Genomic DNA, 27,176 nt, shown 5'->3' with positions numbered 1-27,176 from the left:
TTTGTGAAGGCAATTCGGAAGGCTGTGTTTAGTAACTATGCTTTGGCACCACTGTCTTCGACAGTGTCTCCATCGCTATCGCGCAGAGAAGGCATTGATTGTGTCTTGCCGCTAGCATACTTCACATACGACCAGAACCTCTGCTGACTTTCTGCCAGGTTAAGAGACAAAGTTTCGTTGTGGGAACTATTGTAAGCATCTCGCATTGAAGTCCGCGCTAAATTTCGAGCTTCTGTAAAAGATCGCCAATCTTGGAGATTCTGTCTCTGTTTAAATTTGGCAAATTTTTTTTCGTTGTTTATGCAACAGTTTCTGACCCGTTTTGTGTACCAAGAAGAATCAGCTCCGTCGCTTGTTAATTTATCTGATATAAATGTCTCAATTGCTGCCGATACTGTTTCTTAGAATGCAAGCCACATTTGGTCTACGTTTATATTGTTAGTTTAGAAGGAGTGGAGATTGTCTCTCAGGAAGGAGTCAGCTGAAGTTTTATATGCTTTTTTGAATAGGTATATTTTTCGCTTATTTTTGGAGGATTTGGGGCTTACAATATTCAGTCTCGCTACGACAACCCTGTGTTCACTAATCCCTGTATCCGTTTTGATGCTCGTTATTAACTCAGGATTATTTGTTGCTAAGAGGTCAAGTGTATTTTCACTACCGTTTACAATTCGCCTGGACTAATGACCTACTACTCGAAATAATTTTCAGAGAATGCATTTAGCACAATTTCGGACGATGTTTTTTGCGTACCTCCGGAATTAAACATGTATTTTCGCCAACATATCGAGGGTAAATTGAAGTGACCACCAACTGTAATCGTATGAGTCGGGGATGTGTCTTATAAATCAAATTCAAGTTTTCTTTGAACCTTTCAGCACTTGTATCATCTGAATTGGGAGGTCGGTAAAAAGATCCAATTATTATTTTATTCCGGTTGCCAACAATGACCTCTGCCCATAGTAACTCGCCGGAACCATCTACTTCAATTTCGCGACAAGATAAACTACTTCTAACAGCAGCAAACACGCCACCGCCAACAACCGTGTTTAACCTATCCTTTCTGAATACCGTTAGGTTCTTCTTTAGCCAGTTTTCAGAGCCTAAAACGATTTGAGCATCAGTGCTTTCTATTAGCGTTTGGAGCTCTGGTACTTTCCCAACACAGCTACGACAATTTACAACTGTTATACCAATGGTTCCTGTATCTACGTCCTTCTTGTGTTCGGCCTGCACCCTTTGTGACTGAAGCCCTTTTTGTGTTTTCGGGAGACCTTCTAACCTAAAAAAAAACGCCCAGTCCACGGCACGCAGCCCCTGCTACCCGTATAGCCGCATCCTGCGTATAGTGGATTTCTGACCTTTTCTGCGGAACCCGAAACCCAACCATCCTTTGGCGCAAATCGAGGAATCTGCAGCCCACACGGTCGCAGAGTCGCTGAGCTTCTGATTCAGAACCTCCACTCGGCTCTGTACCAGAGGTCCGCAGTCGGTCCTGTCGACTATGCTGCAAATGGTCAGCTCTGCTTTCATCTCGCAAGCAAGCCTTTACCACTTGTGTTGGCCGCTCGAAGCCAGAGAAAATCTCTTCTGATCCAAAGTGACACACATCATTGGTACCGACGTGAGCCACTACCTGCAGTTGGCTGCACCCTGTGCTCTTCATGTCATCCGGAAGGACCCGTTCCACGTCTGGAACGGAGTGCACATTGGCTTTCTACTCAATTGTCCGTAAATGAAAAGCCCTAATTGCAGCTACACGAATTGACAATACATATTCCTACTAATGGATGGAAATAATAATAGCGAGTTCTTTAACGAGAAACTATTGAAAAAGTGATCAGAAGACAACAGTTATCATCCTGATTAGTTTCGAAATCATAAGGGAAATGAGGTCTTATGTTCCAAGATGAGGAAGGTTGGTTGGTTGGTTCTGAGCACTATGCGACTTAACTTCTGAGGTCATCAGTCGCCTAGAACTTAGAACTAATTAAACCTAACTAACCTAAGGACATCACACACATCCATGCCCGAGGCAGGATTCAAACCTGCGACCGTAGCGGTCACGCGGTTCCAGACTGAAGCGTCTAAACCGCACGGCCACACCGGCCGGCGATGAGGAAGGGATAAGCTTTTGAATGGAATGAAAGAATGCGTTCACTATTTTTCAAATTGAGGAATACTTATCATCCTTCCTGAAATATCGTGCTATTCTTAACAGTGCTGGTAAAACTGTTTTGACGTTTGCTTCCTGAAATATCGTGCTATTCTTAACAGTGCTGGCAAAACTGTTTTGACGTTTGCTATTTTCTTAACGCATTAATGTCTCTGTAATGTATCGTATGCCCACAAGTTATGAAACTACAGATCAATGCTAATACTTTATGATGATTGAATCGCGTTTTTCGGCCACACAAACTGACACAACCGTTGAAAGTAATAAGAGTGGTGGCAAAGTACCTCTTTTTCGTACAAAATACAAGCGAAAGGCGCGTTCCGAATTTCGCTTTCATAAGAGCAGTCTCATGTATAATGAAAGTTCCTTTTAGATGACGTCTCCTCCGTATAAAATACTTTACGAAACACTATTTGTAACAGATTTTCATTGCGCGGCAAGAGCGGTAAGCATTAAGTACGTTGAGCACGTGGAGCAGTATACCGCGCCCGACATCTACCGACGGCGCCTCACAACAGGGCCTCTGATGCACGAAGGAGCCGCTTGGTGGCAGCACCTTGTGCTTATGGTCTACGAGTTATTTGTAAAATGTTGAGGACATTGCTTGACGCAACGTCTTTTGCTCTCTGATATTATGTACCTTTTTCAAATTCATGAATAAAATAGACATAAGTGCATATGGTCGTTTACCATCCCCCGTCGACCTCGCAGGTGGTTTGATGGCCTCTCGTTGTATTGGAATATGGGTACTTCGAAGTAGGCTGTTGCTCCTCGTCTTCCGCCTGCCGGAGCGCGGCTCTTTCTTCCTTCACCCACATCTCCGCAACTTGGTAGACATGCTCCCAGTCGCGGGGGGTGTGTACGCTTCGGCTGTCGTTTGCGGACGCGATTACTCCCCATCACGTTGATAAGAAGCTTCAGCGCGGCTGCAAACTTGCTTCCCTTGCGTCCAGCCACATCGTGCGGCTAGTGGCGTAGGCGAGCGACGGTAACGAAGAGAGTCGAGCAGCGGAGTGTGTGTGCGCGCGTTCGTGACGCAAACAAGCAAGTAGCTGTTCTGTCGAATAATACTGTATTAAATATCTGAAACGCACGTAATGTTTAATTTCCGTGCCTCATCATTCACGGTTAATCACGTAGAGATATATATTGTAAAACAGCTCATCGTATGACGCTTAGTTCGACCAATAAAACAGTTAATCCAGTGCACGTTGTGCTACTGCGCAAATGTTGAAACACTTCACGCATTTGTTCAGAATTCGTGCTGTTCAGATGTAATTTCCTGAAAACGACGGTTCATGTCCACAGCAACGCCAGATGGGAATGCAGTATTAACTCATCTGGGTTACGAAAAACCACATCAACTGCACGAATCCCCCCTCCCCCTGAATTGCACAAAAAAGTGAGTGTTTGGAGTACAGTGCAACGAAGATGAAGCATTACCATATTCTTTGGCGGCACAGTGAATATTAAATACACGTCAGGGGCTGATTGATGTCAATCAGTCGTGCATGTATAGCTAAGTTCTAACTGGGTTCTGCGTTCAAATCCTCGTCAGCAGAAAAATTTTTACCTCTCATCTACCACATCTTCCTCCTCTGTCAGTATTAACGTGAAAAATACCGAGTTCTGTAAAGAAGTTATCTGCTGCGGTTTTGATTAGATGTTTATTTTCTTAAGAAGAATCACAATGGCGGCGGGCGACATTCCACCTCGGTCGACGTCAGCTAGCGTGAGACGATGTGGTTCCAGGGATGTAGAAGATGCAAGGAGGTGGCATATCTGCGCAGTCGCAACTAGTACCGGGAACTCCAAAAGATGGCATTACTATCGACGCACGAGTTCGTTCCAAGTTAGTACCAGGGATGTCGAAGAGATGCCGCTACTGGCCTTGCATAGCTTTCTCAGCACGCAGCCGCCACCTCCTCACAACATCTGTAACCCTGGCCGCTTCAAACTCTTGCCTTAGACACGCGATAGCACGCACGATTTTGTTTCCCATTCCAAGTCAGGCGGGGTCCGTCCGGAAAAAGGAGAGTCATTTTTTCTGTATATTTGGTTGTTGCGTCCGACAGGAATTTTTAAATTTCTTAAAATACCCGTCTTTGTAAACTGTATGAATACTGTAATATACGGTGCTGAATATTTTAACTAATTTTAATTTCAAACGCGTATGATATAAAATCTATCGCCATAATACCTATGTATCGTTAAGCGTGGTTTGCACGTCTTTGAGAGGTAAAGGCTACGTAGTTCGCAGACAGATAAAAAAAATTTCTGCTTTGACGGAGATTCGATCCGCTGACCTCTCGGCTGTGGGGCACATATTGTACCGCTAGACCAGCAGGCCCGACTACCTGTACTGGCGCAAGACAAATGTATTAGATGTTACTTACATGTGGGCGTGGTAATTTTTTTATGTTAGTGCTCTACCGCAAAAAATATGAAATATTTGGAAGTAAAAAGGTATTTATTTGCGTTTTACAGTACTCTGACGAAGATATAGTCCACAACATTATGCATAAATAAGAATGTAAACGGATAAACGTTTTTTTTTAATGTAAATTGTTTCAGCACTGAAAATGTCAGGTCTACTTTATGAGAAAAATAATTTTCTATGTTATTTGGCACTCAGAAAGAAAAAATTAAACAAAGGGCAAAGTTAAAAGGCTTACTGGCTTCGAAATATTGTTCTGCTTGTTTCTTTAATTTTACCCTTAGGATCGAATATTTCGGGCGCGCATCCTGGATATAGTTGGTCCTATACTTTGGGCTGACAACCTTACAACTTGTCTCAAGGTGAGTTGCTTACAAGATTTTTAAATCACTTTACACACAGTTCACTGGGGTACTCGCACATGATTACTTCACAGTATTGTATAAAGTAATTTAAAAATCCTGCAAGCGACTCACATTGAGAATGGCTGAGAGGTTGTCAGCCCAAATAGCGGAACGAGAATTAAAAATATCCCGGATGTAATCCTGATAGATGACGGAATACTGTTTGATATGTTTATAAATATTATATTTTCGAGGAAATAAATGTAGACGCTTTGACTCGTTTGTTTCGGTGCTTAGGAGTGTGGAGAATATCCTCCTGAGACCTGGCGACAACTGTCATGATTTTTTTGGAAACAGATATTCTGTACCTGTTAAACAGAAGGTAGTGAAATAAGATTCGCAAAAAATTTTCTTTTTTTCTTTTAAATTCATGGTTTTCTGAAGTGTCCATTACAATGGACACTGGGTCTTGGAGACATGTAAGTAAACATTAGAAAAGAAGTAAAGTGTCTATTACAATGGACACTGGGTCTTGGAGATGTATAAGTAAACATTAGAAAGAAAGTTGAAAATGTAAAAAAAGTACTTTATTTTTAGTTTATTGAACAAAATACAGTCTTATTATGCAGATATTACTTGAATCACACACTGATTATTAATTTAAAATAATTAATATAAATTTAAAAATTAAAATAAATGACAAATTTTGACAGTTTTATTTCTGATGATACTCAGAGAAACAGTTTTTCTGTGATGTCAGACAGAGGAAAACTGAACAACCTTTGCACCTTATTTTGGTTTTCTTAGTGCAGCCACTGTTCTTACACCTCATGCTATTTTTCAACCCTGTCATTTCTGGTAAATAGGTTACAGAAGGTGAAGGTGATTGTGGCGGCAGTAATCTTCGCCTTTTAGGAGTTGACTCCTCATCATCTTCATCAGAATGTTGTTCCTCTTGGCCCCTTAACAAATGCTCAGCAATTCTAATTTTGAAATCAAGGTACTGCAGGATATTCTTCTTTGGCTCATCGTTCTTAATTCTGTCACTTCTGTACTGAATCCAGCTATTTGCAATTCCCAGATCTATGAAGTGAAAAATAGTTTTTACGGTCCACTTTTTGGTTCTGGTGCAGATCCTGTAAAAACTCATCATTCTGTCAATCAGGTCTATGCCACCCATATTTTTATTGTAGCAGCTGATTACTGCTGGACGGGGAACCTGAATGTATCTCCGATCTTTTTTCGACCACCTTTTACATTGATCCATAGGGTTCTTCCCAACCTTCGTCGATGCAGTTGTGACTGGCTTTTGGTCATACCATTTTACAATAGAAATGAGTTTGTCTTTTCTCACTGTCTGGTCAACAGACCCACGTCCTTGATTTGCAAGAATCTTGTCTGCTGTCAGATGGACTGCTCTGGGTATTCTTGACTTCATGATTGTTCCAGTGGCAGGCAAGGTTTTTTCAGCCAATGATTCCAGTAACGGAACAGAGGTAAAATACCTATCAAAAAACACATGTGTTCCTTCTGGAAGGCTCTGGCAAAGCCTGAGGACTGCTGAGGCCCCTATTCCTTGTTTTAATTGTTGACCAATAGCTTCTGGGAATGTTCCTTTACCCTGATAAATCTCAAAGTCAAGGACTAGTCCTGAAGGAGCAGCCAACACAAAATTTTTGAGCCCTTCAGGATTTGGCTTTCCCCTGACAAATTGTTTTATTGCACATGCTCCAGTAAACGGGATCATTTGTTCATCCACTGCCACTTCAGGAGATCGAGGTAAACTGAGGCATGCTCTCTTTACACGTTCTAAAAGTGGTCTTATTTTCCACAACTTATCTTTCCTTCTAGTTTCCTCTGTTACAGCATTATCGTCTGTCACCTTCAAATTACTTCTAATGGTGAAGTATCGGTCTCGAGTCATAATTTCAGTAATGCTAATAACTCTTGTTGTTTTACCCCAGTACATCCTAACTCTAGGGTATCTCAAACAAGACATTAGTATTGTTGCTCCAATAAATACCCGCAATTCCTTGGCAGACAGCTTTAAAGACCTTCCAGTCTGCTGTAAATATCTCATATTGGTAAGTTCAGAAGTATCCTTAAAAAAGGCCAAGTCAAAGTATTGCTGAAAGTAGTCCATGATCTGATTCTCATTATGTTCTGCAACTTCCGTGGGCGAGAAGGTAACCTGGAGTCCCTCAAACCTGAAATTTGGAAACAAAGCATCAAGGAAAGATCGAAAATATCAGGAATAATAGAAAATTGTTTACAAGAAGGTATCTCACTTACCTTTCGCATTTCTCCCAAAACATCCTGCGATTCTGCGAAGAACTCTCGTCATCATCAGAATTATCAGTGCAGCTGCTACTCTGTTCACTTGGGGAAGGAACATTCGATTGTTGCATAGCATCATCTGCCAGATCAAAATCACCATCCTCCTCCTCACTAATCTCAAGATCTGACACGTCTCCATTCAAAAGAAGTTCTAAAATTTCTTCTGAACTGAGCTTTGATGTGTATCCTTTAAGAAAATGATTGTTTTAACATAGAGCCTACTTTCCTTACAGGAAATAATGATAGTAGTGCATCACATAATGTCATTGAGCAACAGTCACAACACGAAATGTATTGGAAATTAGCGAAGGTAATCACCATTAATTCCTACGAAATAGTGCTCAGAAATGTGGCCGCAAGTCCCAGCATCCGCTATAGTGGACATTACTGTTTTGCAACAATAACTTATGGAAATACACAGTACTACCAAACCTTATTGCACAGAAAGGTCGTATAAGCACCATTTATAGATACTGTCTACAATAGGTCCTTTTTTTCATCAAATAAGTTTCGAAAAAAACACAATAATGACGGGGAACTCACCTGCCATCGTAACACGTCGTAAACAAAGCTGTTACTTGGCGCCAAGTGATCGTAGTGACTGTTTCTCCCGCCAGATGGCTGCAGCATACAATCCATTCAAATGTGCCACAGGTATTACAACGGAAAATGCAGAATCTCTGACAGCAGGACAGGAAACTCGATGTCCATTATAATGGACATCAGGTCTCAGGAGGATATACAGTACAACATTTGTCGAAAACTTCCAGCACGAAATTTCTCTTAATCATTAACTAATTCTATTATCAATGCTTGTCACTTAATTCTGTTGCTACATACAGGATTTTTCGTAAAAAAGGAAGGTTCCTCTCAATCTCACTTTCGTCTCAAGACGCCAACCTAGACGGTAGACCGCTCTCACACTGCACTGCAGTCAGTGACTGAATGGATTGCGGGTAGACTTATATATCCGAAATTTGGCTGAGTTACTCCTCGACCTGTCTGCAAGCAGTAACAGGCTAATTTCTTATTTTAGTTTTTTTATTTTAGATTATTTTAGTTGTTGCAAAAAGCTTGATAAAAAGCACGACTTGACTAACGTCTTTGTTTCAAACGTCCGCCATTTTATTATTTTTTCAAATTTAAAAAAACGAAACTGTGCCATTACTCCGTGCGCAATATCCCATAGATTAAGAAAAGTGTTTCTTTTTTTGTTATTATTACTTCAGGTAAGAAAAGACTGCAGGAGGTGCCTCATGGACAAACCTCATTTTGAACAGAGCAGCTGTAACTCCTCGCGTGGGGGACTTAATGATCACTGTATTTCTCTTTAAAGAGTCAGAAAATGTTGTCCAAGGATCAATGAATACTGGGCAAGAAGATTTTCGTTGATTGCTGCATTAATTTTTCCAAAAAAAATTTGTAAAACTGCTTATATTACAGGCTGATTGAGAAGCATTGTTAGCGTTTACAATTTTTTTTACATGTTTGTTGTAGTTTGCGTCCTTTCATACGAAGGTATGCCTGTTTCTATCATTACGGACGTTGCACGTTGAAACATTTTAGAAATCAACACATTACTTAAAACGAAAGGAAGAAAACCAGACCCAGTTTACCACGAAGTAACTGGTGCCATTCTGCGTCACTTTTCAGTGGGTTAATTCCGTCCTCAGACTGTTTTGACGACGATCGAATAGCGAAATTACAACTCAAGAGTGTTACACATGGTTTCTAAAATTGATAAACGCAAGAAAGGCAGTAGATTGAAGTGTGGATTACTTTCCCAGCACATCCCATGAACGCCATTCAACACAAAGTAGTCACCACCGTAGCTGTCTCAGAACACTCCGAAAGTTCATCACTTAACTCATCCACTTCGTAAATTAAACGTTTAAGGCTTCTTCTTAAACATCTTTTGTATTTAAGAATTTACTACAGTATTATATTTTAAGACATATATATTAGGTTCTTAAACATCTTTCAAATGCATAATACTATTCAGGGTGTTCGACGTTAAAAACTTCTAGGACTTGTAGAGGAGAATGAGTACATAACGTTTGGGTCAGCAACCCATGTCGGGAAACGTACTGTTTTACGACGGTTTCAATTCAGTGTAATATCCACGACAATATGTTCTAGCCACAAGATGTTAAACTGAACTAAATGAACAAACTTCAACAAATATTATCGATACTACTATAAAAGGACTGTATCGTGTAAAAATGACGATAATTATTTCATTATTTCTGTAATAATTTAATTTCTGTGTGAATTAAAATTATAATCAGAGAACTACACTCATGGACAACGAAAATTATAATCTTCTTTTGTTATCTGTGATAATTATGGTTCAGTTGTTCTTCCTGTGCTAACGGATGAAGTGTTCGGACGTAAGACGTGTGAGGTCTGTAAAGAGAAAACCTGTAACTATATATTGTTAATTATTATTTGAAAAATAGAGCCGCTGTTGTCTAGACGTGGGCTTGTATTTATTTCAATTGTAATCCAATCTAATCAATGTTTTTAAGTGTTAATTTTCAGTCTCACAATTAGGAGCGCAGCCGTTAGTGCTAGTAACTTACAGCGGAGTTTACTAGTAGCTGGTCTAAAAAATATGACGGTATTTCTCATTCGAGATGATTTTAAATGCTAAAGAATAGAGATAAAAGGCTTAAAGAGTTTTATCTAATTATATTACCTTGATATAATAGGAATGGAAAATAACAATGGATAAATTGATTATCGTATGTCTGCCGCCATCTTAGCAAAAATATCTCCGCGGCAGTTTTGAATCGAGAATTTTAACAAACATAAATGTTGTTAGATATAAATGAATGGAAATAAATGGGCACCGGTGGTCCCGAATCTACTTTAAAAGACAAAATTCAACTCAGATTGAATCTTTAAAAATAGTGCTCACAGCACATCAATTTCTTATTTGCTGATGTATGAAGTCTAATTATTTCGGACGATTTACATGAGATATTTTAATAGGAGACATACGTCAGTGTTGTGCGCCGGTAGTATTTTGTGACTAAATGTTCCTTTTGCTAGAGAAAAGTGCTTCCATCTTAAGTAACAGTTGTGTAAAATGTGATAAATTACATGCAATTTAGTGCCACTCACACGACTTTACAGACAACATTTCTACACAACGTCAAGTGTAGATTTCTTTAGCAGAGTGACAAATATTAGCCGGGATAATCATTTTTGAAATCAAACGAATTGTTACGCAGACAATAGGTAACTGGTTTTGTATTTTTTTTTATCTACCTGAAATATCATTTACAAGTAATTAAAGTCAGGAAACACTATAAACCGGTTCCGCCACATCAGCTTTTCGACCCGTCCGCTTCTGCTTCTGCTCGAGGAATTGGATTAGGCGTGACGCAATACAATTATTAGGTAACAATTCAAAAGCAAACACAACGAAACATCCATTTCTCACCTAAGCAGATTTGTTTGTATTAACATTTGGAACATATCGTGTTCACATTGCTCCAAAGCAAAAAAGTACCTAGCACATACTGTACGTACAGAACAGCGGCTCAATTAGGTGACCACCGACGCTGTTACAGACACTGCATCAACGAAGCTTGTTGTGGTACACACTCTCCACTCCAGTTTGTAGTGCAGCAGCCACAACTCATGCCAGCAGATCTTCCTCTTTCTCTACAGGAGTGTCCTAAACTAAACTTTGCACACGACGTTTAGTGATACCAGGTGACCATCTGACGTAGTACACGCCATCGTGTCTACTCTACTGCATACCGGGACAAAAACTGTGAGACTTTTCTCTTTCCCCCAGCAGACGTGGGCGCGTCACACACCTGAACTGAAATCCGGACATGTGTTCCTATTCCAGATATTGCGTACTCACTGCCAAGTCCTAGAAAATTGTTACGGGAATTTCCGAACACCTTGTACATTCAAGTTCTTTGAGACACGAATAAAAATTACAATAAAATTTCAAATATTTCGATTTCCCTTTTCCCTATTTGTGGATGCCAACATGTGTGTAGGTTAGATACATTCTCTGAAGGATGCGTTGTGGCTTAGGATTCAGGCCTTTATTCTTATGCCGGCCACAGTGGCCGAGTGGTTCTGGGCGCTTCAGTCTGGAACCGCGTCACCGCTACGGTCGCAGGTTCGAATCCTGCCTCGGGCATGGATGTGTGTGACGTCCTTAGGTTAGTTAGGTTTAAGTAGTTCTAAGTTCTAGGGGACGGATGACCTCAGATGTTAAGTCGCATAGTGGATAGGATTGTTTGGGGGGAAGAGACCAAACAGCGAGATCATCGGTCTCATCGGATTAGATAAGGACGTGGAAGAAGTCGGCAGTGCCCTTTCAAAGGAACCATCCCGGCATTTGCCTGGAGCGATTTAGGGAATTCACGGAAAACCCAAATCTGGATGGCCGGACGCGGGATTGAACCGTCGTCCTCCCGAATGCGCGTCCAATGTAGTAACCACTGCGCCACCTCGCTCGGTAAGTCGCATAGTGCTCAGAGCCGTTTGAACTATTTTAACTTTATTCTTACATGCTGAGTGCCAAAGGTTTGCATACTCACCCTAAAATAGCTGAAAAATTTATCAGCAACGTTTCCCTAGTCGTTAAAAACTACAACGAATGTCCCAACATAGTATCTTCTCCTGCTGAGCTGACGAAGCCACTGCATCCTGTTTCTCGTTTTCTTCAGGTGTCTACAACATACCACCCACCCAATTAGTTTCTTGCGACCCATTTGCTTGGCTCTGTGTCAAACTTAGGGAATTTGTGTACTAGTGCGGAAGTGTGGCTGGCGTGCTACTGCTCGCCTCCGCGTCGTCTACACGGCAGCCGGACAAGTGAGGGCAACAACGCCAGTGTTACCAAATTAGCTTTTTTAGCGCTAAATGAAACGGGAGCTACGATATTGCGTGAAGAGTCTGACAGAGCACTGAACGATCTAAGTCGAAACAAGGCCCCGGGAGTAGACGACATACCATTAGAACTACTGATAACCTTGCGAGAGCCAGCCCTGACAAAACTACCATCTGGTGAACAAGATGTATGAGACAGCCGAAATACCCTCCAAGAAGAATATAATAATTCCGATCCCAAAGAAAGCAGGTGTTGACAGATGTGAAAATTACCGAACTATCAGTTTAATAAGTCACAGCTGCAAAATACTAACGCGAATTCTTTACAGACGAATGGAAAAACTGGCAGAAGCCGACCTCGGCGAAGATCAGTTTAGATTCCGCAGAAATGTTGGAACACGTGAGGCAATACTGACCCTATGACTTATCTTAGAAGATAAAGGAAAGGCAAACCTACATTTCTAGCATTTGTAGACTTAGAGAAAGCTTTTGACAATGTTGACTGGAATACTCTCTTTCCAATTCTGAAGGTGGCAGGGGTAAAATACAGGAAGCGAAAGGCTATTTACAATTTGTACAGAAACTAGATGGCAGTTTTAAGAGTCGAGTGGGCATGAAAGGGAAGCAGTGGTTGAGAAGGGACTGAGACAGGGTTGTAGCCTATCCCCGATGTTAACCAATCTGTACATTGAGCAAGCAGAGAAGGAAACAAACGAAAAATTTGGATTAGGAATTACAATCCATGGAGAAGAAATAAAAACTTTGAGGTTCGCCGATGACATTGTAATTCTGTCAGAGACAGCAAAGGACCTGGAAGAGCAGTTGAACGGAATGGACAGTGTCTTGAAAGAAGGAAATAAGATGAACACCAACAAAAGCAAAACGAGGATAATAGAATGTAATCGAATTAAATCGGGCGATGCTGAGGGACTTAGATCAGGCAATGAGACACTTAAAGTAGTAAAGGAGTTTTGCTATTTGGGGAGCAAAATAGCTTATGCTGGTCGAAGTAGAGAGGATATAAAATGTGAACTGGCAATGGCAAGAAAAGCGTTTCTAAAGAAGGGAAATTTGTTAACATCGAGTATAGGTTTAAGTGTCAGGAAGGCGATTCTGAAAGTATTTGTATGGAATGTAGCCATGTATGGTAGTGAAACATGGACTATAAATAGTTTGGACAAGAAGAGAATAGAAGCTTTCGCAATCTGGTGTTACAGAATAATGCTGAAGATTACATGGGTAGACCACATAACTAATGAGGAGGTATTGAATAGAATTGAGGAGACGAGAAACTTGTGGCACAACTTGACTAGAAGAAGGGATCGGTTGGTAGGACATGTTCTGAGGCATCAAGGGATCACCAGTTTAGTATTGGAGGGCAGCGTGGAGGGTAGAAATCGTAGAGGGAGATCAAGATATGAATACACCAAGCAGATTCAGAAGGATTTAGATTGCAGTAGGTACTGGGAGATGAAGAAGCTTGCACACGATAGAGCAGCATGGAGAGCTGCATCAAACCTGTCTCTGGACTGAAGACCACAACAACAACAGCGCTGACTCTGGCTTCTCTTTAATACCGTCTACCTGGCAAATGGGTGAGGTCCGGAAGTAAGGCTATTCTCACAATCATTTCGCTGTTTTCGGGCGCTTTTTTCCTTGGCTGTAGGAAGGTATTAAAATGCATGTCGATTAAAGGAAAGTTATTTACATTGAACTAAGATTTCAAAACATCCTGTCATATCCCATGAAAGTTTGTTATTAGAATCTGCGCTGACATAAGGAAAGTATCTGAACTTCACAAAAACGAAGGAATCACTTCTAAACAAAGGAGATTTTGATATATGTAGGATTAATCAGACGTCGTACACTTAACATTTCCAATAAACAGGAGAGGAACAGCCATCTTCTTTTAGTGAAGCAGTTTGCTAAGGTGTCAGTCTCACTACAATGCACAGATGATTTGGATGAAGTAATATAGGTTTCTTGGATACAAATTAATGTTTAAATTAACATGCATAGTGAGTGATGCATCTAATCCGTTTTGAACTTCTAAAAATGCATCTCTATTGTTTCGTATTATCAAGGATATGTAATTCAAATTATGTCAATTGTTTGTATTTCTGTAATATCCAAAAGATACCAAATTACGAAAAGAAATAAAAATTCACGCTAGTCTGTTAGGCTACAATAATTGTAAAAATGAAACTGCGCATAATACACCTTAGTTTAATTCAGATTTTTTTTGTCTTCCTCTTGTAGACACATTTAGCTAATTTGTTTTGGAGAGTTAGCGACACTGAACAACGCATTGCCCGCATAGCGTTGCTGCTGAGCGCAGGGTTGCCATAATTTCTGTCTGACGAACCGGGATATTTCTCTAAGTCTGATCAGAAACGGACGTAATCTGGGAAGCAGAAAGCTGGACACTTCTCTCAAGCGAGCAAATGGTTCCTTTTATTCCAGTAGTCAGGGGATCACTAACCGCTGCAGCAAGCCGCTCTCATTTCGACAGCTTTCGATATGCACAGTTTTTGGATAACCAGTCACTACAAATGTAGTGTTGGGGAGTCTTCTCCAGCACACGCAGCGTGATCTCAACCAGAGCACCAGACACAGCTGCATCACAATTCTTTGACGTACCTACTTTTCCACGGATGCAACACACTTCATGAGGCTCTTTCCTAATTGTAGGTAGTGATTCTAAGAATCGAAGAAAGACGAAAGTAACGAGAAGTAGTAGAAATGAGAACAGCGAGAAACTTAACATCAGGATTGATGATCAGGAAGTAGATGAGGCTAAGGTATTCTGCTACCTGGGCAGCAAAATAACCTATGAGGAATGAAAAAGGAGAACATCAGAAGCAGACCATCACTGGAAAAAAGGGCATTCCTGGCCAAGAGAAGTCTACTAGCATCAAACATAGGCCTTAACATTGTATGGTAGTGAAACATGTACTGTGGGAAAACTGGAACAGAAGAGGATCGAAGCATTTGAGATGTGGTGCTACAGACGAACGTTGAAAATTAGGTGGACTGATAAGTAAGGAATGAGGAGGTTCTGCGCACAATCGGAGAGGAAAGGCTTATGTGGAAAACACTGACAAGGAGAAGGGACAGGATGATAGGACATCTGTTAAGAGACATCAGGGACTGACTTCCATGGGGTGCCAGAAGGAGCCGTAGAGGGCAAAAACTGTAGAGGAAGACAGAGATTGGAATACATCCAGCAAATAATTGAGGACGCAGGTTGCAAGTGCTATTCTGAGATGAAGAGTTTGGCACAGGGAGGGGAATCCGTGGCGGGCCACATCAAACCAGTCGGATGACTGATGACTCAAAAAAAACAACGGAGCAGTGAACTGGTCAATAGTGGTTAGTGCAAAAGTATACCAATGTGCTACAGTTTGTTCACTTATAATGGTAGAATTATAACTAGATTTAGTCTCTTAATTTTATGTAAATAAATTGAACTGTTTAAATATATAATCAATACATTAACATTCTCGAGAACAAACTGTTGGTATCTACAGCAATCAAACTCAGTTTTCAGAACTACCAGCCTATGGCCTGGATCAATCGCCCACGATGGAAACCTGACAAAGGCAATTTAAAAATCCCTCATACTCTACTCTTGTACAGTACGCTGCACTCAGTTTCAAAGAAAAATACTGTCCTTTTGAAACCAGCAACCTGTGGCGAGTGATTGACTTGAGATTGAATATTTGTTCATAACACGATCTGTCCTTAAACCACCTTGATATTCACCTGAATTTCCTTCCTAAAACCACCTTGATATTCACCTGAATTACACTGCAGTGTTGCTTCTACTCTGTTATTTAGTATAATCTTGAAAATATGTTATATGCAACTTGCTGCAAAGAATTTCCTCCGTTGTTTTTAAAATCTTGTTTATTACCTTTTTTATGTAGTGGATGTATCAAGGCCACGTTCCACTCTCCTGGAAGCTTTTCTGTTTTCCAAATTTTCTGAAAGATTGATTTTAATTCTTTTTTGTTTCTCGCATAGACTAGTACAAAAGCTCAGTTGTAATAGTCTCCTCCACTAGCTTTACAAGGTTTTAATAACTTTTTCATTTTTTTAATAGTTGAGGATAAATCTACTTCTAGATTTTCGCGAGTGTTTCAGTATTCAAGCTTATGGATTGTTTCTGGACAGTTAAGAAGTTGATCAAAATATTTTGCAACTATTTCGAAATTTTCAGTGTTACTCAAGCCAAATTGGTAAACCTCGTTCCACGCCCCTACACTGTTACATTTACATTTGAAGTACATCTACATTGTCTCCTCCAAAGATGTACAGGGAAAGGGTCTCTTTAGTAGATCACTTACAGAAAACACTTTCATACTGAATTTTCTCATATCTAGCCTACATAGACTTTTTACTTACAATGGCAGTAATCGTAACTAAATCGAATATACTAATGTTACGCATGTAAAGTGAACTGTTGTTTTTAAATTTTGTAATTAATTAGAGGCAAATTGCGAGGAATGAGATACAATGAAAAAATATTGTTATCAGCAGCCGTCGAAACGAGGTCCGCACGCTACCAGTCTGTGGTTTGAACCGCTCATCCGCAGTGACGTCAAGACAATAGCTCTTTAAAAAAGTGATCATACTCTGCTTTCACAGTACGCTGCACGCAATTTCAAAGAAAAATAGATTGACCTGTCGCTGTGAGCGACGCAGCAGTTGCAGTGCCGGAAGGGATGATGTCACAACAGAGCAAGCAGAGCAGAAACCAGACAGTTGCGTCACATCTCTGACGTGTGAGTTCATCGTAGCGCGGTGACCGTCGTTCCAGCACTCGACACTGGATTCTAGTTATTGCGGAGAGAACGCTGCTGAACATGTTTTCGTCTTTTACATTAGCACACGAGCACGCATTTCGAGAAAAATGACTTAATTTTAGTGCGATTTCTGTCCCGCGTTTGAAGAGTAATGGTATAATTTTAGCGTGATTTCCGGCTCGCATCCGAAGCGAAATCGCGTAATTTTAGTGTGATATTTGTAGTACGCTGTAGCACATTAGGACATCATAAGAAGCCGCCACTGGAACCGGTTATCGTAATCTTCTTGTAAATACACATCGTTACAAATGCTGCAAGCCTCCAATACTCCAGTGCATCTGGTGTTTCCTCTTCTCTTCTGCTTTGTTTCTCCTTTACTGGTTGCTCTGTAAGACACCCATGCACGGTTTTCCCACACTTATTCTTCAGCCAAGTCTGTTGTTTCCAATTCACTGCTTACTTTCTCCTTCATTTCAGCTTCACCCAGCTTCTTTTTCACGGAGGTGCACACCTGTACTCTTTTAGTGCATCATTACCCTCGTCTACTATTACATACTAAAGCGATCAAGTTCTGTATTTTTAACTGCTATATTTCGAAAACAAATCCATGCGACGATACAATGAATTATTGACGGAAGAGTACATCATTAATGTCTGTATGCTTACCTTGTTTTCTGTCTGCTGAAAGTAAGAATGAACTGGTCTGTTTCATTTATTTTCCTCTCATGCAGCAGACGTAATGTCGTACAATGGAGTAATATTTCTGATACATTCAGTGGCATATGTGAATACTGTCTGCAAATTGTGTCACGAATACAGTTAGCAGTAAAGAAGTAATAGATTAACACATTGTGCTTCAAGTGGCAGTTTTACTGCACGAACAGCAAAAATGTAGTAGCGACAAACTTTTTTTCCTTCATCACTTTGCAGTGGTCGTGACCGAGAAAAAAGTCACGTAAAGGTTTGATATTATGTGCTTATTCACCCACACCTCCATCCCTTTGATGGGGGGGGGGGGGGGGCGGGGGGTTCTCACCACCACAGAAATTCTTTCCAGGCAGAAATGAAATGTGTACCATGTTTGCTTGAAATCGGTCCTGCACTTTAGGAAGACACGTCAAATATTGCTACACCAGCGGAAAAATGCTGCTATTGGAGCACAAAAAATGTGAATTTTTCCGGTTTGTTTTAAAGACTCTGTCTGAGAAGTGGGATACCAGCTGCCCCATTCTACCTTTCTCAGCACCTTTAAAAAATTTCCCAAAAATTTTGGCATGCTGACATATTCGTTCGTCTTTAAGCTGAGAGAGAAGAAGAGAGTGGAACGGCAACGAGAAGGAAAAGTAATAAATACTGGAAGATATTAGACAGTGGTTGTGTTATAGAAAGAATGAAGAAGACAACGGTAGTGTGAGAGAAAGAGAGGGACACAATCGTAGTGCAACATAGTTGACAGTGGCAGGACTTTGCTAGGAAAAGAGTGAGGGAGAGTGTGCCAGAGGGGGAGCAATAAAGAGAAGGAGAAAGTGGAAGTGGATGAGAGCCAGTGATAATGAGAGACAGAGTGCATGACAATGACAACGAGAAAGAGAGAGATAGTGAGAGAAGAGACAGCAGCAGTGGGAAGGAAGGAATGAGAGAGTAGCGGTGAGAGAGAGCAACAAGAGGGAGACAGTGACAGGGAGAGGAGACTGCAGTAGTGGGGCAGAACGAAGGGAACTGTGGCTGTGACACAGCAGACAGTGATCAAGAGGCGAAAAAAGAGATCATGGCAGGAGTTGGGTTGAATGAGTGACTGAGAAAGGGCAAGTGGGAGCGACTTACAGCGACAGACTAGTGGGTGTAAGCGAGTTACAGTTAGGGGAGTTTGAGGTGAGTTGCATGTTAAAAAATGTACAAATGTGTTCACACGACAAAATTTCTGGGAAAATTTTTAAAGAGGCTAAGGAAGGTGAAATGAGGTAGCTGCTACCCACTTTTCAGGCAGTCTTTTGAATAGGCGGGAAATTTATAATTTTTTGTGCTCCTGTAGGAGCATTTTTCCGCTGGTTCCTTCCTTTTCCCGGCTGCAGCAAGGCATGTAAGTAATATGAAAACAAATTTATAGGTCAGTAAAAGTCATATCATCTACTTATGTGAAACTGAGGTAACGCAAGACTAATTTTTTACATCAAACAGGATATTATGTCAAAAAAACGTTCCTCCTTGCTACGTCACTTCGTAAAGAACGTTTTCGTCTCACGCTGCATTTTACGTTTACAAGTAGGGCAAATATGAAGCTCTGTCTCGCGGAAACGAGTAAACACATCAAAAAAATTTTCAAGTTTGATCGAGAACATCGTAAAAATTACAACCATTTGCTGTGCATGCCAGTCTCTGAATCCTCGACTGGGTTTTGGTCCGCTGTTGTAAGTAAAAATATAGTAAGAAATAAAACACATTTTTTCAGTTTTCCGATGAACAGCCCGTGAACTAATGGTGCCTTCATAAGTCCCATCAAACCCACCACAGACCACATAAAATGCAGAAAGAACCAACAGATTTGCTCCATTTTCCAAAGGAGGAGGAAGTGTGTAGTATTCAAACTTCGACCCTGAACTGTAGGATAGTAACACTGAGGCGATCATTCTGTTAGCTGTACAAACGGTCCCTGGCCCAAGGACTGTCCAAAACACTTGACCCTCCCTTTTTATCACCAGTAGAACCCGAGGTGTAAGCACCGGAGAAGTTCCGTTTTTATGGATTGCGTTATGAGACACATTACGTACGCATGCTTACACATGCATACCGATTAATATACTTCACTGCTCGGTTTCGGGCATGTCGCACGCATTTCAAAGCTAGCGACATTATGTGGGAAGCATCTCCCACAGACGGAAAAACCTGTAAGTGCTCCATTTTCAAAACATAGGCTTGGTTGAAATGTCAAGCCAGGCATTTTCCAGGTGTGTCCAGCCTGCCTATCTTCAGATGCTGGACCATCCACAAAGAGACCAGAAGAAAAAAATGAGCACGTTGGAGGTAGCAGAATTGCAGGAAAGCATCAAGATTGGTGCAGCCAGCTATAATGAGGATTTAAACAGGCTTTGATACTGCAGCGTTCAGGAACTGAAAGATAAAGTTAATTCAATATCTTTACAGAAGAACTGGGTAAAAACAGTGAGAGAAGACTACATTGTTACAATGTGTATAGATCTGTGTGTGCAGTGCCATTACTTAGTGCATGTCGTGACGGATAATGATTTTAAACTGGAGGTCTATTCAAAAGGAATTCCATTAAAAAAATTCGAGTCACTCAATTTGTTCTCCAAGTTATGCCGGAACCAGAAAATTGTGTGAATATAACCGACTGCGATGTGCGTGATTCAGTGTTTGTGAACAAAAATATTACTTGGAAATCTGTGCATGCTTTACTAGAGAACTAGTGTACATTTGAAAATGCACCAGGTGTCCCTAGCACTTCATACGCAAGAAAACAACCGATTTTTTCAAATACGTCAGCAGCTATGTTTACTAATGTTCTGGTGATGATGTACACTACTGGCCATTAATATTGCTACAACAAGAAGAAATGCAGATGATAAACGGGTATTCATTGGACAAATATATTATACTAGAACTGACATGTGATTACATTTTCACGCAATTTGGGTGCATAGATCCTGAGAAATCAGTACCCAGAACAACCACCTCTGGCCGTAATAACGGCCTTGATACGCCTGGGCATTGAGTCAAACAGAGCTTGGATGGCGTGCACAGGTACAGCTGCCCATGCAGCTTCAACACGATATCACAGTTCATCAAGAGTAGTGACTGGCGTATTGTGACTAGCCAGTAGCTCGACCACCATTGACCAGACGTTTTCAATTGGAGAGAGATCTGGAGCATGTGCTGGCCAGGGCAGCAGTCGAACATTTTCTGTATCCAGAAAGGCCCGTACACGACCTGCAACATGCGGTCGTGCATTATCCTGCTGAAATATAGGGATTCGCAGGGATCGAATGAAGGTTAGAGCCACATCTGAAATGTAACGTCCACTGTTCAGAGTGCCGTCAATGCGAGCAAGAGGTGACCGAGACGTGTAACCAATGGCACCCCATACCATCAAGCCGGGTGAGACGCCAATATGGTGATGACGAATACACGCTTCCAATGTGCGTTCAACGCGATGTCGGCAAACACGGATGCGACCATCATGATGCTGTAAACAGAACCTGGATTCATCCGAAAAAATGACGTTTTGCCATTCGTGCACCCAGGTTCATCGTCGAGTACACCGTCGCAGGCGCTCCTGTCTGTGATGCAGCGTCAAGGGTAACCGCAGCCACGGTCTCCGAGCTGATAGTCCATGCTGCTGCAAACGTCGTCGAACTGTTCGTGCACATGGTTGTTGTCTTGCAAACGTCCCCATCTGTTGACTCAGGGATCGATACGTGGCTGCACGATCCGTTACAGCCGTGTGGATAAGATGCCTGTCATCTCGACTGCTAGTGATACGAGGCCGTTGGGATCCAGCACGGCGTTCCGTATTACCCTCCTGAACCCACCGATTCTCTATTCTGCTAACAGTCATTGGATCTCGACCAACGCGAGCAGCAATGTCGCGATACGATAAACCGCAATCGCGATAGGCTACAATCTGACCTTTATCAAAGTCGGAAACGTGATGGTACGCGTTTCTCCTCCTTACACGAGGCATCACAACAACGTTTGACCAAGCAACGCCGGTCAACTGCTGCTTGTGTATGAGAAATCGGTGGGAAACTTTCGTCATGTCAGCACGTTGTAGGTGTCGCCACCGGCGTCAGCCTTGCGTGAATGCTCTGAAAAGCTAACCATTTGCATATCACATCATCTTCTTCCTGTCGGTTAAATTTCGGGTTTGTAGCACGTCATCTTCGTGTTGTAGCAATTTTAATAGCCATTAGTGTATAATTAATCGCAGTTACGCGTTCTTAATCGTTTTTGCCTCATTTCCACATAAATAACTATGTATGTCTTGTCTGTTAATCTCGTTCACGTATCAACTCAAAAATCAGTAGTTTTACCAGGCACACAGTTTGTTGCGCTGTTGGCTGCTTTGCTGTCTGGGCCGGGGCCGCTGCCGGTCGTGTCGATGCTTGTTTGTTTCGCTGCGAACCAACCCACTTCCAAAGTCGAGCTGCTGCCGGTACGTCCTGCACGGCCGAGTGAACAACGTGGCCGTCCTCTCGGGGGCTAGTCACGTGGGGCTGTTAAGATCCTGCTCCGTGTCGACTGCCGTTCCCCCGAACCCACAGATTCCGTACTCCAACGACAGTGGTGCGGCAGCGACAGCATCGCAGTGTGGCTACGCCGCCGTCCTTCCGCTCTGGAATTCCGCAACGGCGGACGATTCCCCTCCTCACACGACACGCAATGCTAGCTTCTCACAAACAAGCGACGTTCAAAAATGAGGAACCGGACGTACGATATTTCGTTATGTACAGGACGTAGGTTTACTTTTTGCCTTGGCACAGAAATAAATCTTTGGCGTGTTAGAGCACGTGGTACATTTAACACCAACCTGACGTTTGTTGCACGCCGCCTTCGTCATGTCACAATTTTAAACGTTGGCAGTGCTTCTATGCGTGACGTCTAGACGTGCACACTAACTCGTTTATTGTAATCGAAAGGGAGAAATAGCGTTGCAACAACTAATCAACATCAACAAAAGTTCTGGCCGCCGCAAGCAGCGCGGGGACGCCCCGCCACAGCTGGGCGCTCCGGGAAGCCCCGCCGTGTCTCGCTACTTCGGCGGTTTCGCATCGTTTTTACCCAGCGCCACTTCCCTCTCCTCTTCATCACCGCTGCACTTCTCTTCTTTACCTTCGTCTCCTGGAACGCTGGAATCACAACAGTCATACTTTTAAGACTCTGCATTTCTGCTTGGCACGTGATCACAATACAAATGATTTACACGCTAACCGTGCTCGCACCATTCCAGTAAACACCAATACTCATCTAGAATAGAGCTAACGAACCAAATGTAGCTACGAAACTAGATCAAAACTCTGTAATGGTCTACCGCTGGAAGAAATGTCTATATTGCAATAGCCAGTCTACTTAGGAAAAACAATTTTTCAAAAGTTTCAAAAGTTAAAATGTCAATAACGGATTAGGCTAACAATCTTTGCAATAGCCGGCAGCGGAAGTACGCCGTTACTGCACCCTCCCCAAACCGTCATTTATATTAAAAAAATTTAAAAAAAACGAATTTTCGATTTTTAACCATAGTAACTGAACAAAGCGCCCAATTGGGTTCATTTTTGCGCCAAATTAAGAATTTACACACTGCTATGGTCCAAACGATAAAATGATTTACTTTGGTCCAGTTTTACTTTTCAAGAAACAAAAATATGTATTCAGCTACGCTTGAAAAAATTGACGTAATATTTTGCAACTTTTGATCGTATGTTACTCTTTTTTAAAAAAATTACGAGTAATGTAGCAACGTACAACAAACGCGAAATGCAATGTAAATAATTTACACAAGACGGGAAAAACAGCAACAAAAATACATTGTTTTTCGTGAAATTGGACAAAGCTGTTTTAAGTTCGAATTATTCGCCGAAATGACGTTCACTCACTGGCTGGAAATTAATTACAGGAAGACATTACCTGCAAAAACTAGCATTAGAAGTACTTCTATAAAAATGAACAATAACAACGGAAAGGATGTTTTATGTCGTACGTTTATTTACCATTTTTATGTAAACACGTCAGTCAAAGTTTCGTCCTCGTCTTAGATGTCAGTCTGGGAAGTGTATCCCATCTGCGTAGGCACGTCTGGAACCGCGCGACCGCTACGGTCGCAGGTTCGAATCCTGTCTCGGGCATGGATGTGTGCGATGTCCTTAGGTTAGTTAGGTTTAAGTAGTTCTAAGTTCTAGGGGACTGATGGCCTCAGAAGAAAAGAAGCCATAATGCTCAGAGCCATTTTTTTGTGTAGGCACGGCTAGCGCAGTGGCCGAACATACTTGCACAACTTAACGCCGGTAGTCCTTGTATCCGCAACATACAGCGTTCGATCGTCTTCAATCGGAATTGCTTCAAATGGCTCTTAGCACTATGGGACTTAACATCTGAGGTCATCAGTCCCCTAGAACTTAGAACTACTTAAACCCAACTAACCTAAGGACATCACACACATCCATGCCCGAGGCAGGATTCGAACCTGCGACCGTAGCAGTCGCGCGGTTCCGGACTCAAGCGCCCAGAACTGCTCGTCCACAGCGGCCGGCAATCGGAATTGGCTAAAGGGGGAACGACAGGGTGACGGTCCAAAAAACTCGAATCTTTTTTATTACGGAATTCGAATGTAAATACATTGAAGAATTATTGCCCAAAATATTATGCGCGTACTTCAAAAGGTAACGATTCTGTGAACGTTTGAAGCCGAGCGTGGACAGCTTGCCTCGGCGTTAGAGAACGGGTTCCGCGCTCACACTTCCTTCGTTGCGTCAACCAGATGTTTAGGACCGATTCTTATGGTACAAACGTTTATAAGTGTCTCGAACACGTAGTAGAGTTACACTTTTCTTATGCTGACACCTCGCAGACGCTGTCAGCTGTATATGGCAAGGCCGGCCACGGTCGCCGAGCGGTTCTAGGCGCTTCAGTCTGGAACCGCGCGACTGCTACGGTCGCAGGTTCAATCCTGCCTCGGGCGTGGATGTGTGTGATGTCCTTAGGTTAGTTAGGTTTAAGTAGTTCTAAGTTCTAGGGGACTGATGACCTCAGATGTTAAGTCCCATAGTCTTTAGAGCCATTTGGACCATTTTTGTATATGGCAAAGCTGTTCGTGTTAACGCCGACTCTGCTGAGAATACGTACAATGCTATTTGCGCCCCACTACTTTACAAGAGTTCATCGGATGGTAAGCCTCAACATCACTCCCGTGCTGATGGCGAGCAATCCTTGTCCAGTTAGCAGCGCGCTAAAGCAAACGGTGAACTGGAAAGCTATAAACACAAAACGACATTGCCACAAGTCGTTACCGACGCCATCACTCCTATTTATACCGATTTGAGTAAACCGCATTTTCTGGATCGTTGCTTGGGTGGTTTTACTCAAAATGTGAACGAAAGTTTCAATAGTCTCATTTGTAGATACGCTCCAAAAATAACATCTAGCCGAAGCGAAATTGTCAACATTGCTTCAAATTTGGCCATATGTCCATTCAGTGTAGTCCACACTGCGTTAGTGAACTTGGCAAATGTCCTTCAAATCAAAATCGGCGATGAAATGCCATCCACCAGCCAGGGCGGTAGTCATTATGGACCAGGTATCGATGATTTCCCGAAGTTTCAAGTTTTGTTGAAGCTAATTGAATTCTCTTCAGTTCACCGTAGCCGATATTTTTTATGTTAATATTTAGTATTTTTTCAGCAAAAGGAAGGTTCCAAAAATGGCCATTTTTTCAAATATCATTAATTTTGCCAATTTTTGTTTGTTTGCAAATCCCTATGATGAAGTGAAATCACATATGTAAGGCTCAAAGACATATGCTGTTTTCATGTTTCAGATAACCACAACGGGAGTTACAGCGACAACCGTCGATCTACCTCCTTTCAGAGCTGCCTCGGGAAAATCCCAGTTACACAGTGAAGATATTAACATTTTTGAATAAAAAATACTAATATAAACTTCTATGTACGCTTTATTCGTTGCAGTAAACCCCATTTGCCTACCGCATTCCAGTACGCATTCCATTCGCCATACGAGTACCCGATGTACGCTGGTGTCGCCCTTGACCGCATCCTTTCTTGTAAAAGACATCTTGCAAATGCCGCTGCCAAGATAAAAACTCGTAACAACATTATTAACACATTTTGTGAAATGACATGGGGAGCATGTCATCCATTGCCCCGGTCTTGTCAGCAGCCAGTACTGCGCCCTGGTGTGGCTCATCAGCTGCCACACCAACCTGATCGACGTCCGGTTGGACCACACTATGCAGTTAATTACTGGGACAATCCAGCCAACACCTATTTCTTGACTTTCTCTGCTGAGGAACACATATGAACAAGAAATCCACAGAAGTGAGGCCTCGCTTAGAGAATACTGCAAGCTACAGGAGAATCTGGAATTACCCCTACGACGAAATAGATTCCGTTTAAGAAATCAAGTAGAACAGCTAGATGCCAGAAATATCGAGGTGAGACACCTGTTTGGTCAGAAGCGCCAACTTATTGAAAATCCTGCAAAGCGTGAGTGGCTCCGAAAGTATAACTGTTGATACTGCTGGCACAGAACTCAACAGGAAGCTGTGGGTCCAACTGAACAGAGCTCGCACTGGGCTCGGCCGGCGCGCGAGATTCACTTTACAAATGGTGTGCTTCACCATCTCCGGTTTGTGACTGTGGAGCTCCGAACCAGACAGTCAAGCACATTAGGGATGAATACCCCTTGCGTTCCTAACAGGGGAGTTGCAGCGACCTCATGAAAGCTGACGATACAGCTCTTATGCGGCTTAAAAAACTTAGATATTGACATTTAATTAGTTTTGTCTTTCTGTATTATTGTTATATACATATACTAATGTATATTTTACACTACATGTGAGCCTTACGAACTAAATAAATAAATCTGTGAATTGCATTTTCAACTGCTAAGGGACTTTTGGCTGACCCTTCACATGCATGTCAGCATATTGCAATAGAGAGTTGTTAAGTTCAAATAAAAAAGGGGCATTGCATGCACAGTGTTAACAGTGAGTCGAAAACTCGCTCCAGTCCTCTTTTAGGGCAGTGCGACCTACACGTCCTCTACGCTCGCAGGTGACTCGCGCCCCCCTGCTACCCCGTGGCTGATGTTCCAGTACGTCTGGAGCCCTGGACAGCCGCCCACCTGGCAGGGACGCCGCGCCGCTCCAGCCACTCCGCCTGCCCCTCCTCCGCGCCGTCGCCACCGACACTGACGTCGAAGCCGCCCTCGTTGGCCGACTCCTCTTGCATCGCCTCGATGTCGCCTGCATCCTCTTCCGAGTTCAGCACCAACTGCAAAACAATAAACACCGGCTTTTAGCAGTATTGTCGAAATGACTGCTCCCAGCGTGTCCGCAGCGTCAAAACTGGGCCGAGGTTGCTAATGCACACCAGCGCGGAAGCAGTGGCCTCAAATCCTGGTGCAGCAATACGTTCTTATCTTCACAATTTACGAGGAGAACACGTGAGGTGCCGTAACCCGAT

General features: G+C 42.2%; 1 protein-coding gene and 1 long non-coding RNA gene across 2 annotated transcripts in view; both read right to left on the bottom strand.

Moving 5' to 3' along the window:
- LOC124552376 (piggyBac transposable element-derived protein 3-like) overlaps positions 1-7,844 on the bottom strand; it is a 34,768-nt gene extending 26,924 nt beyond the window's left edge. The window contains exons 1-4 of the mRNA XM_047126640.1: positions 7,838-7,844; positions 7,250-7,481; positions 6,215-7,164; positions 5,829-6,040 (exon numbers count right to left, since the gene is read on the bottom strand). Of these exons, the coding sequence (XP_046982596.1) occupies positions 5,829-6,040; positions 6,215-7,164; positions 7,250-7,481; positions 7,838-7,844 (1,401 nt within the window). The remainder of the gene's footprint in view (positions 1-5,828; positions 6,041-6,214; positions 7,165-7,249; positions 7,482-7,837) is intronic.
- Positions 7,845-22,617: 14,773 nt separating this feature from the next.
- LOC124552743 overlaps positions 22,618-27,176 on the bottom strand; it is a 35,686-nt gene continuing 31,127 nt past the window's right edge. Inside the window, exons 2-3 of the long non-coding RNA XR_006967977.1 lie at positions 26,836-26,984; positions 22,618-22,829 (exon numbers count right to left, since the gene is read on the bottom strand). This is a non-coding gene — a long non-coding RNA (uncharacterized LOC124552743). The remainder of the gene's footprint in view (positions 22,830-26,835; positions 26,985-27,176) is intronic.

Source organism: Schistocerca americana, chromosome 10, assembly GCF_021461395.2.
Source record: "Schistocerca americana isolate TAMUIC-IGC-003095 chromosome 10, iqSchAmer2.1, whole genome shotgun sequence".
NCBI classification, from domain to species: domain Eukaryota; kingdom Metazoa; phylum Arthropoda; class Insecta; order Orthoptera; family Acrididae; genus Schistocerca; species Schistocerca americana.
Note: the sequence above shows the minus strand (reverse complement) of the source record. Positions and strands in the feature narration are given on the sequence as shown.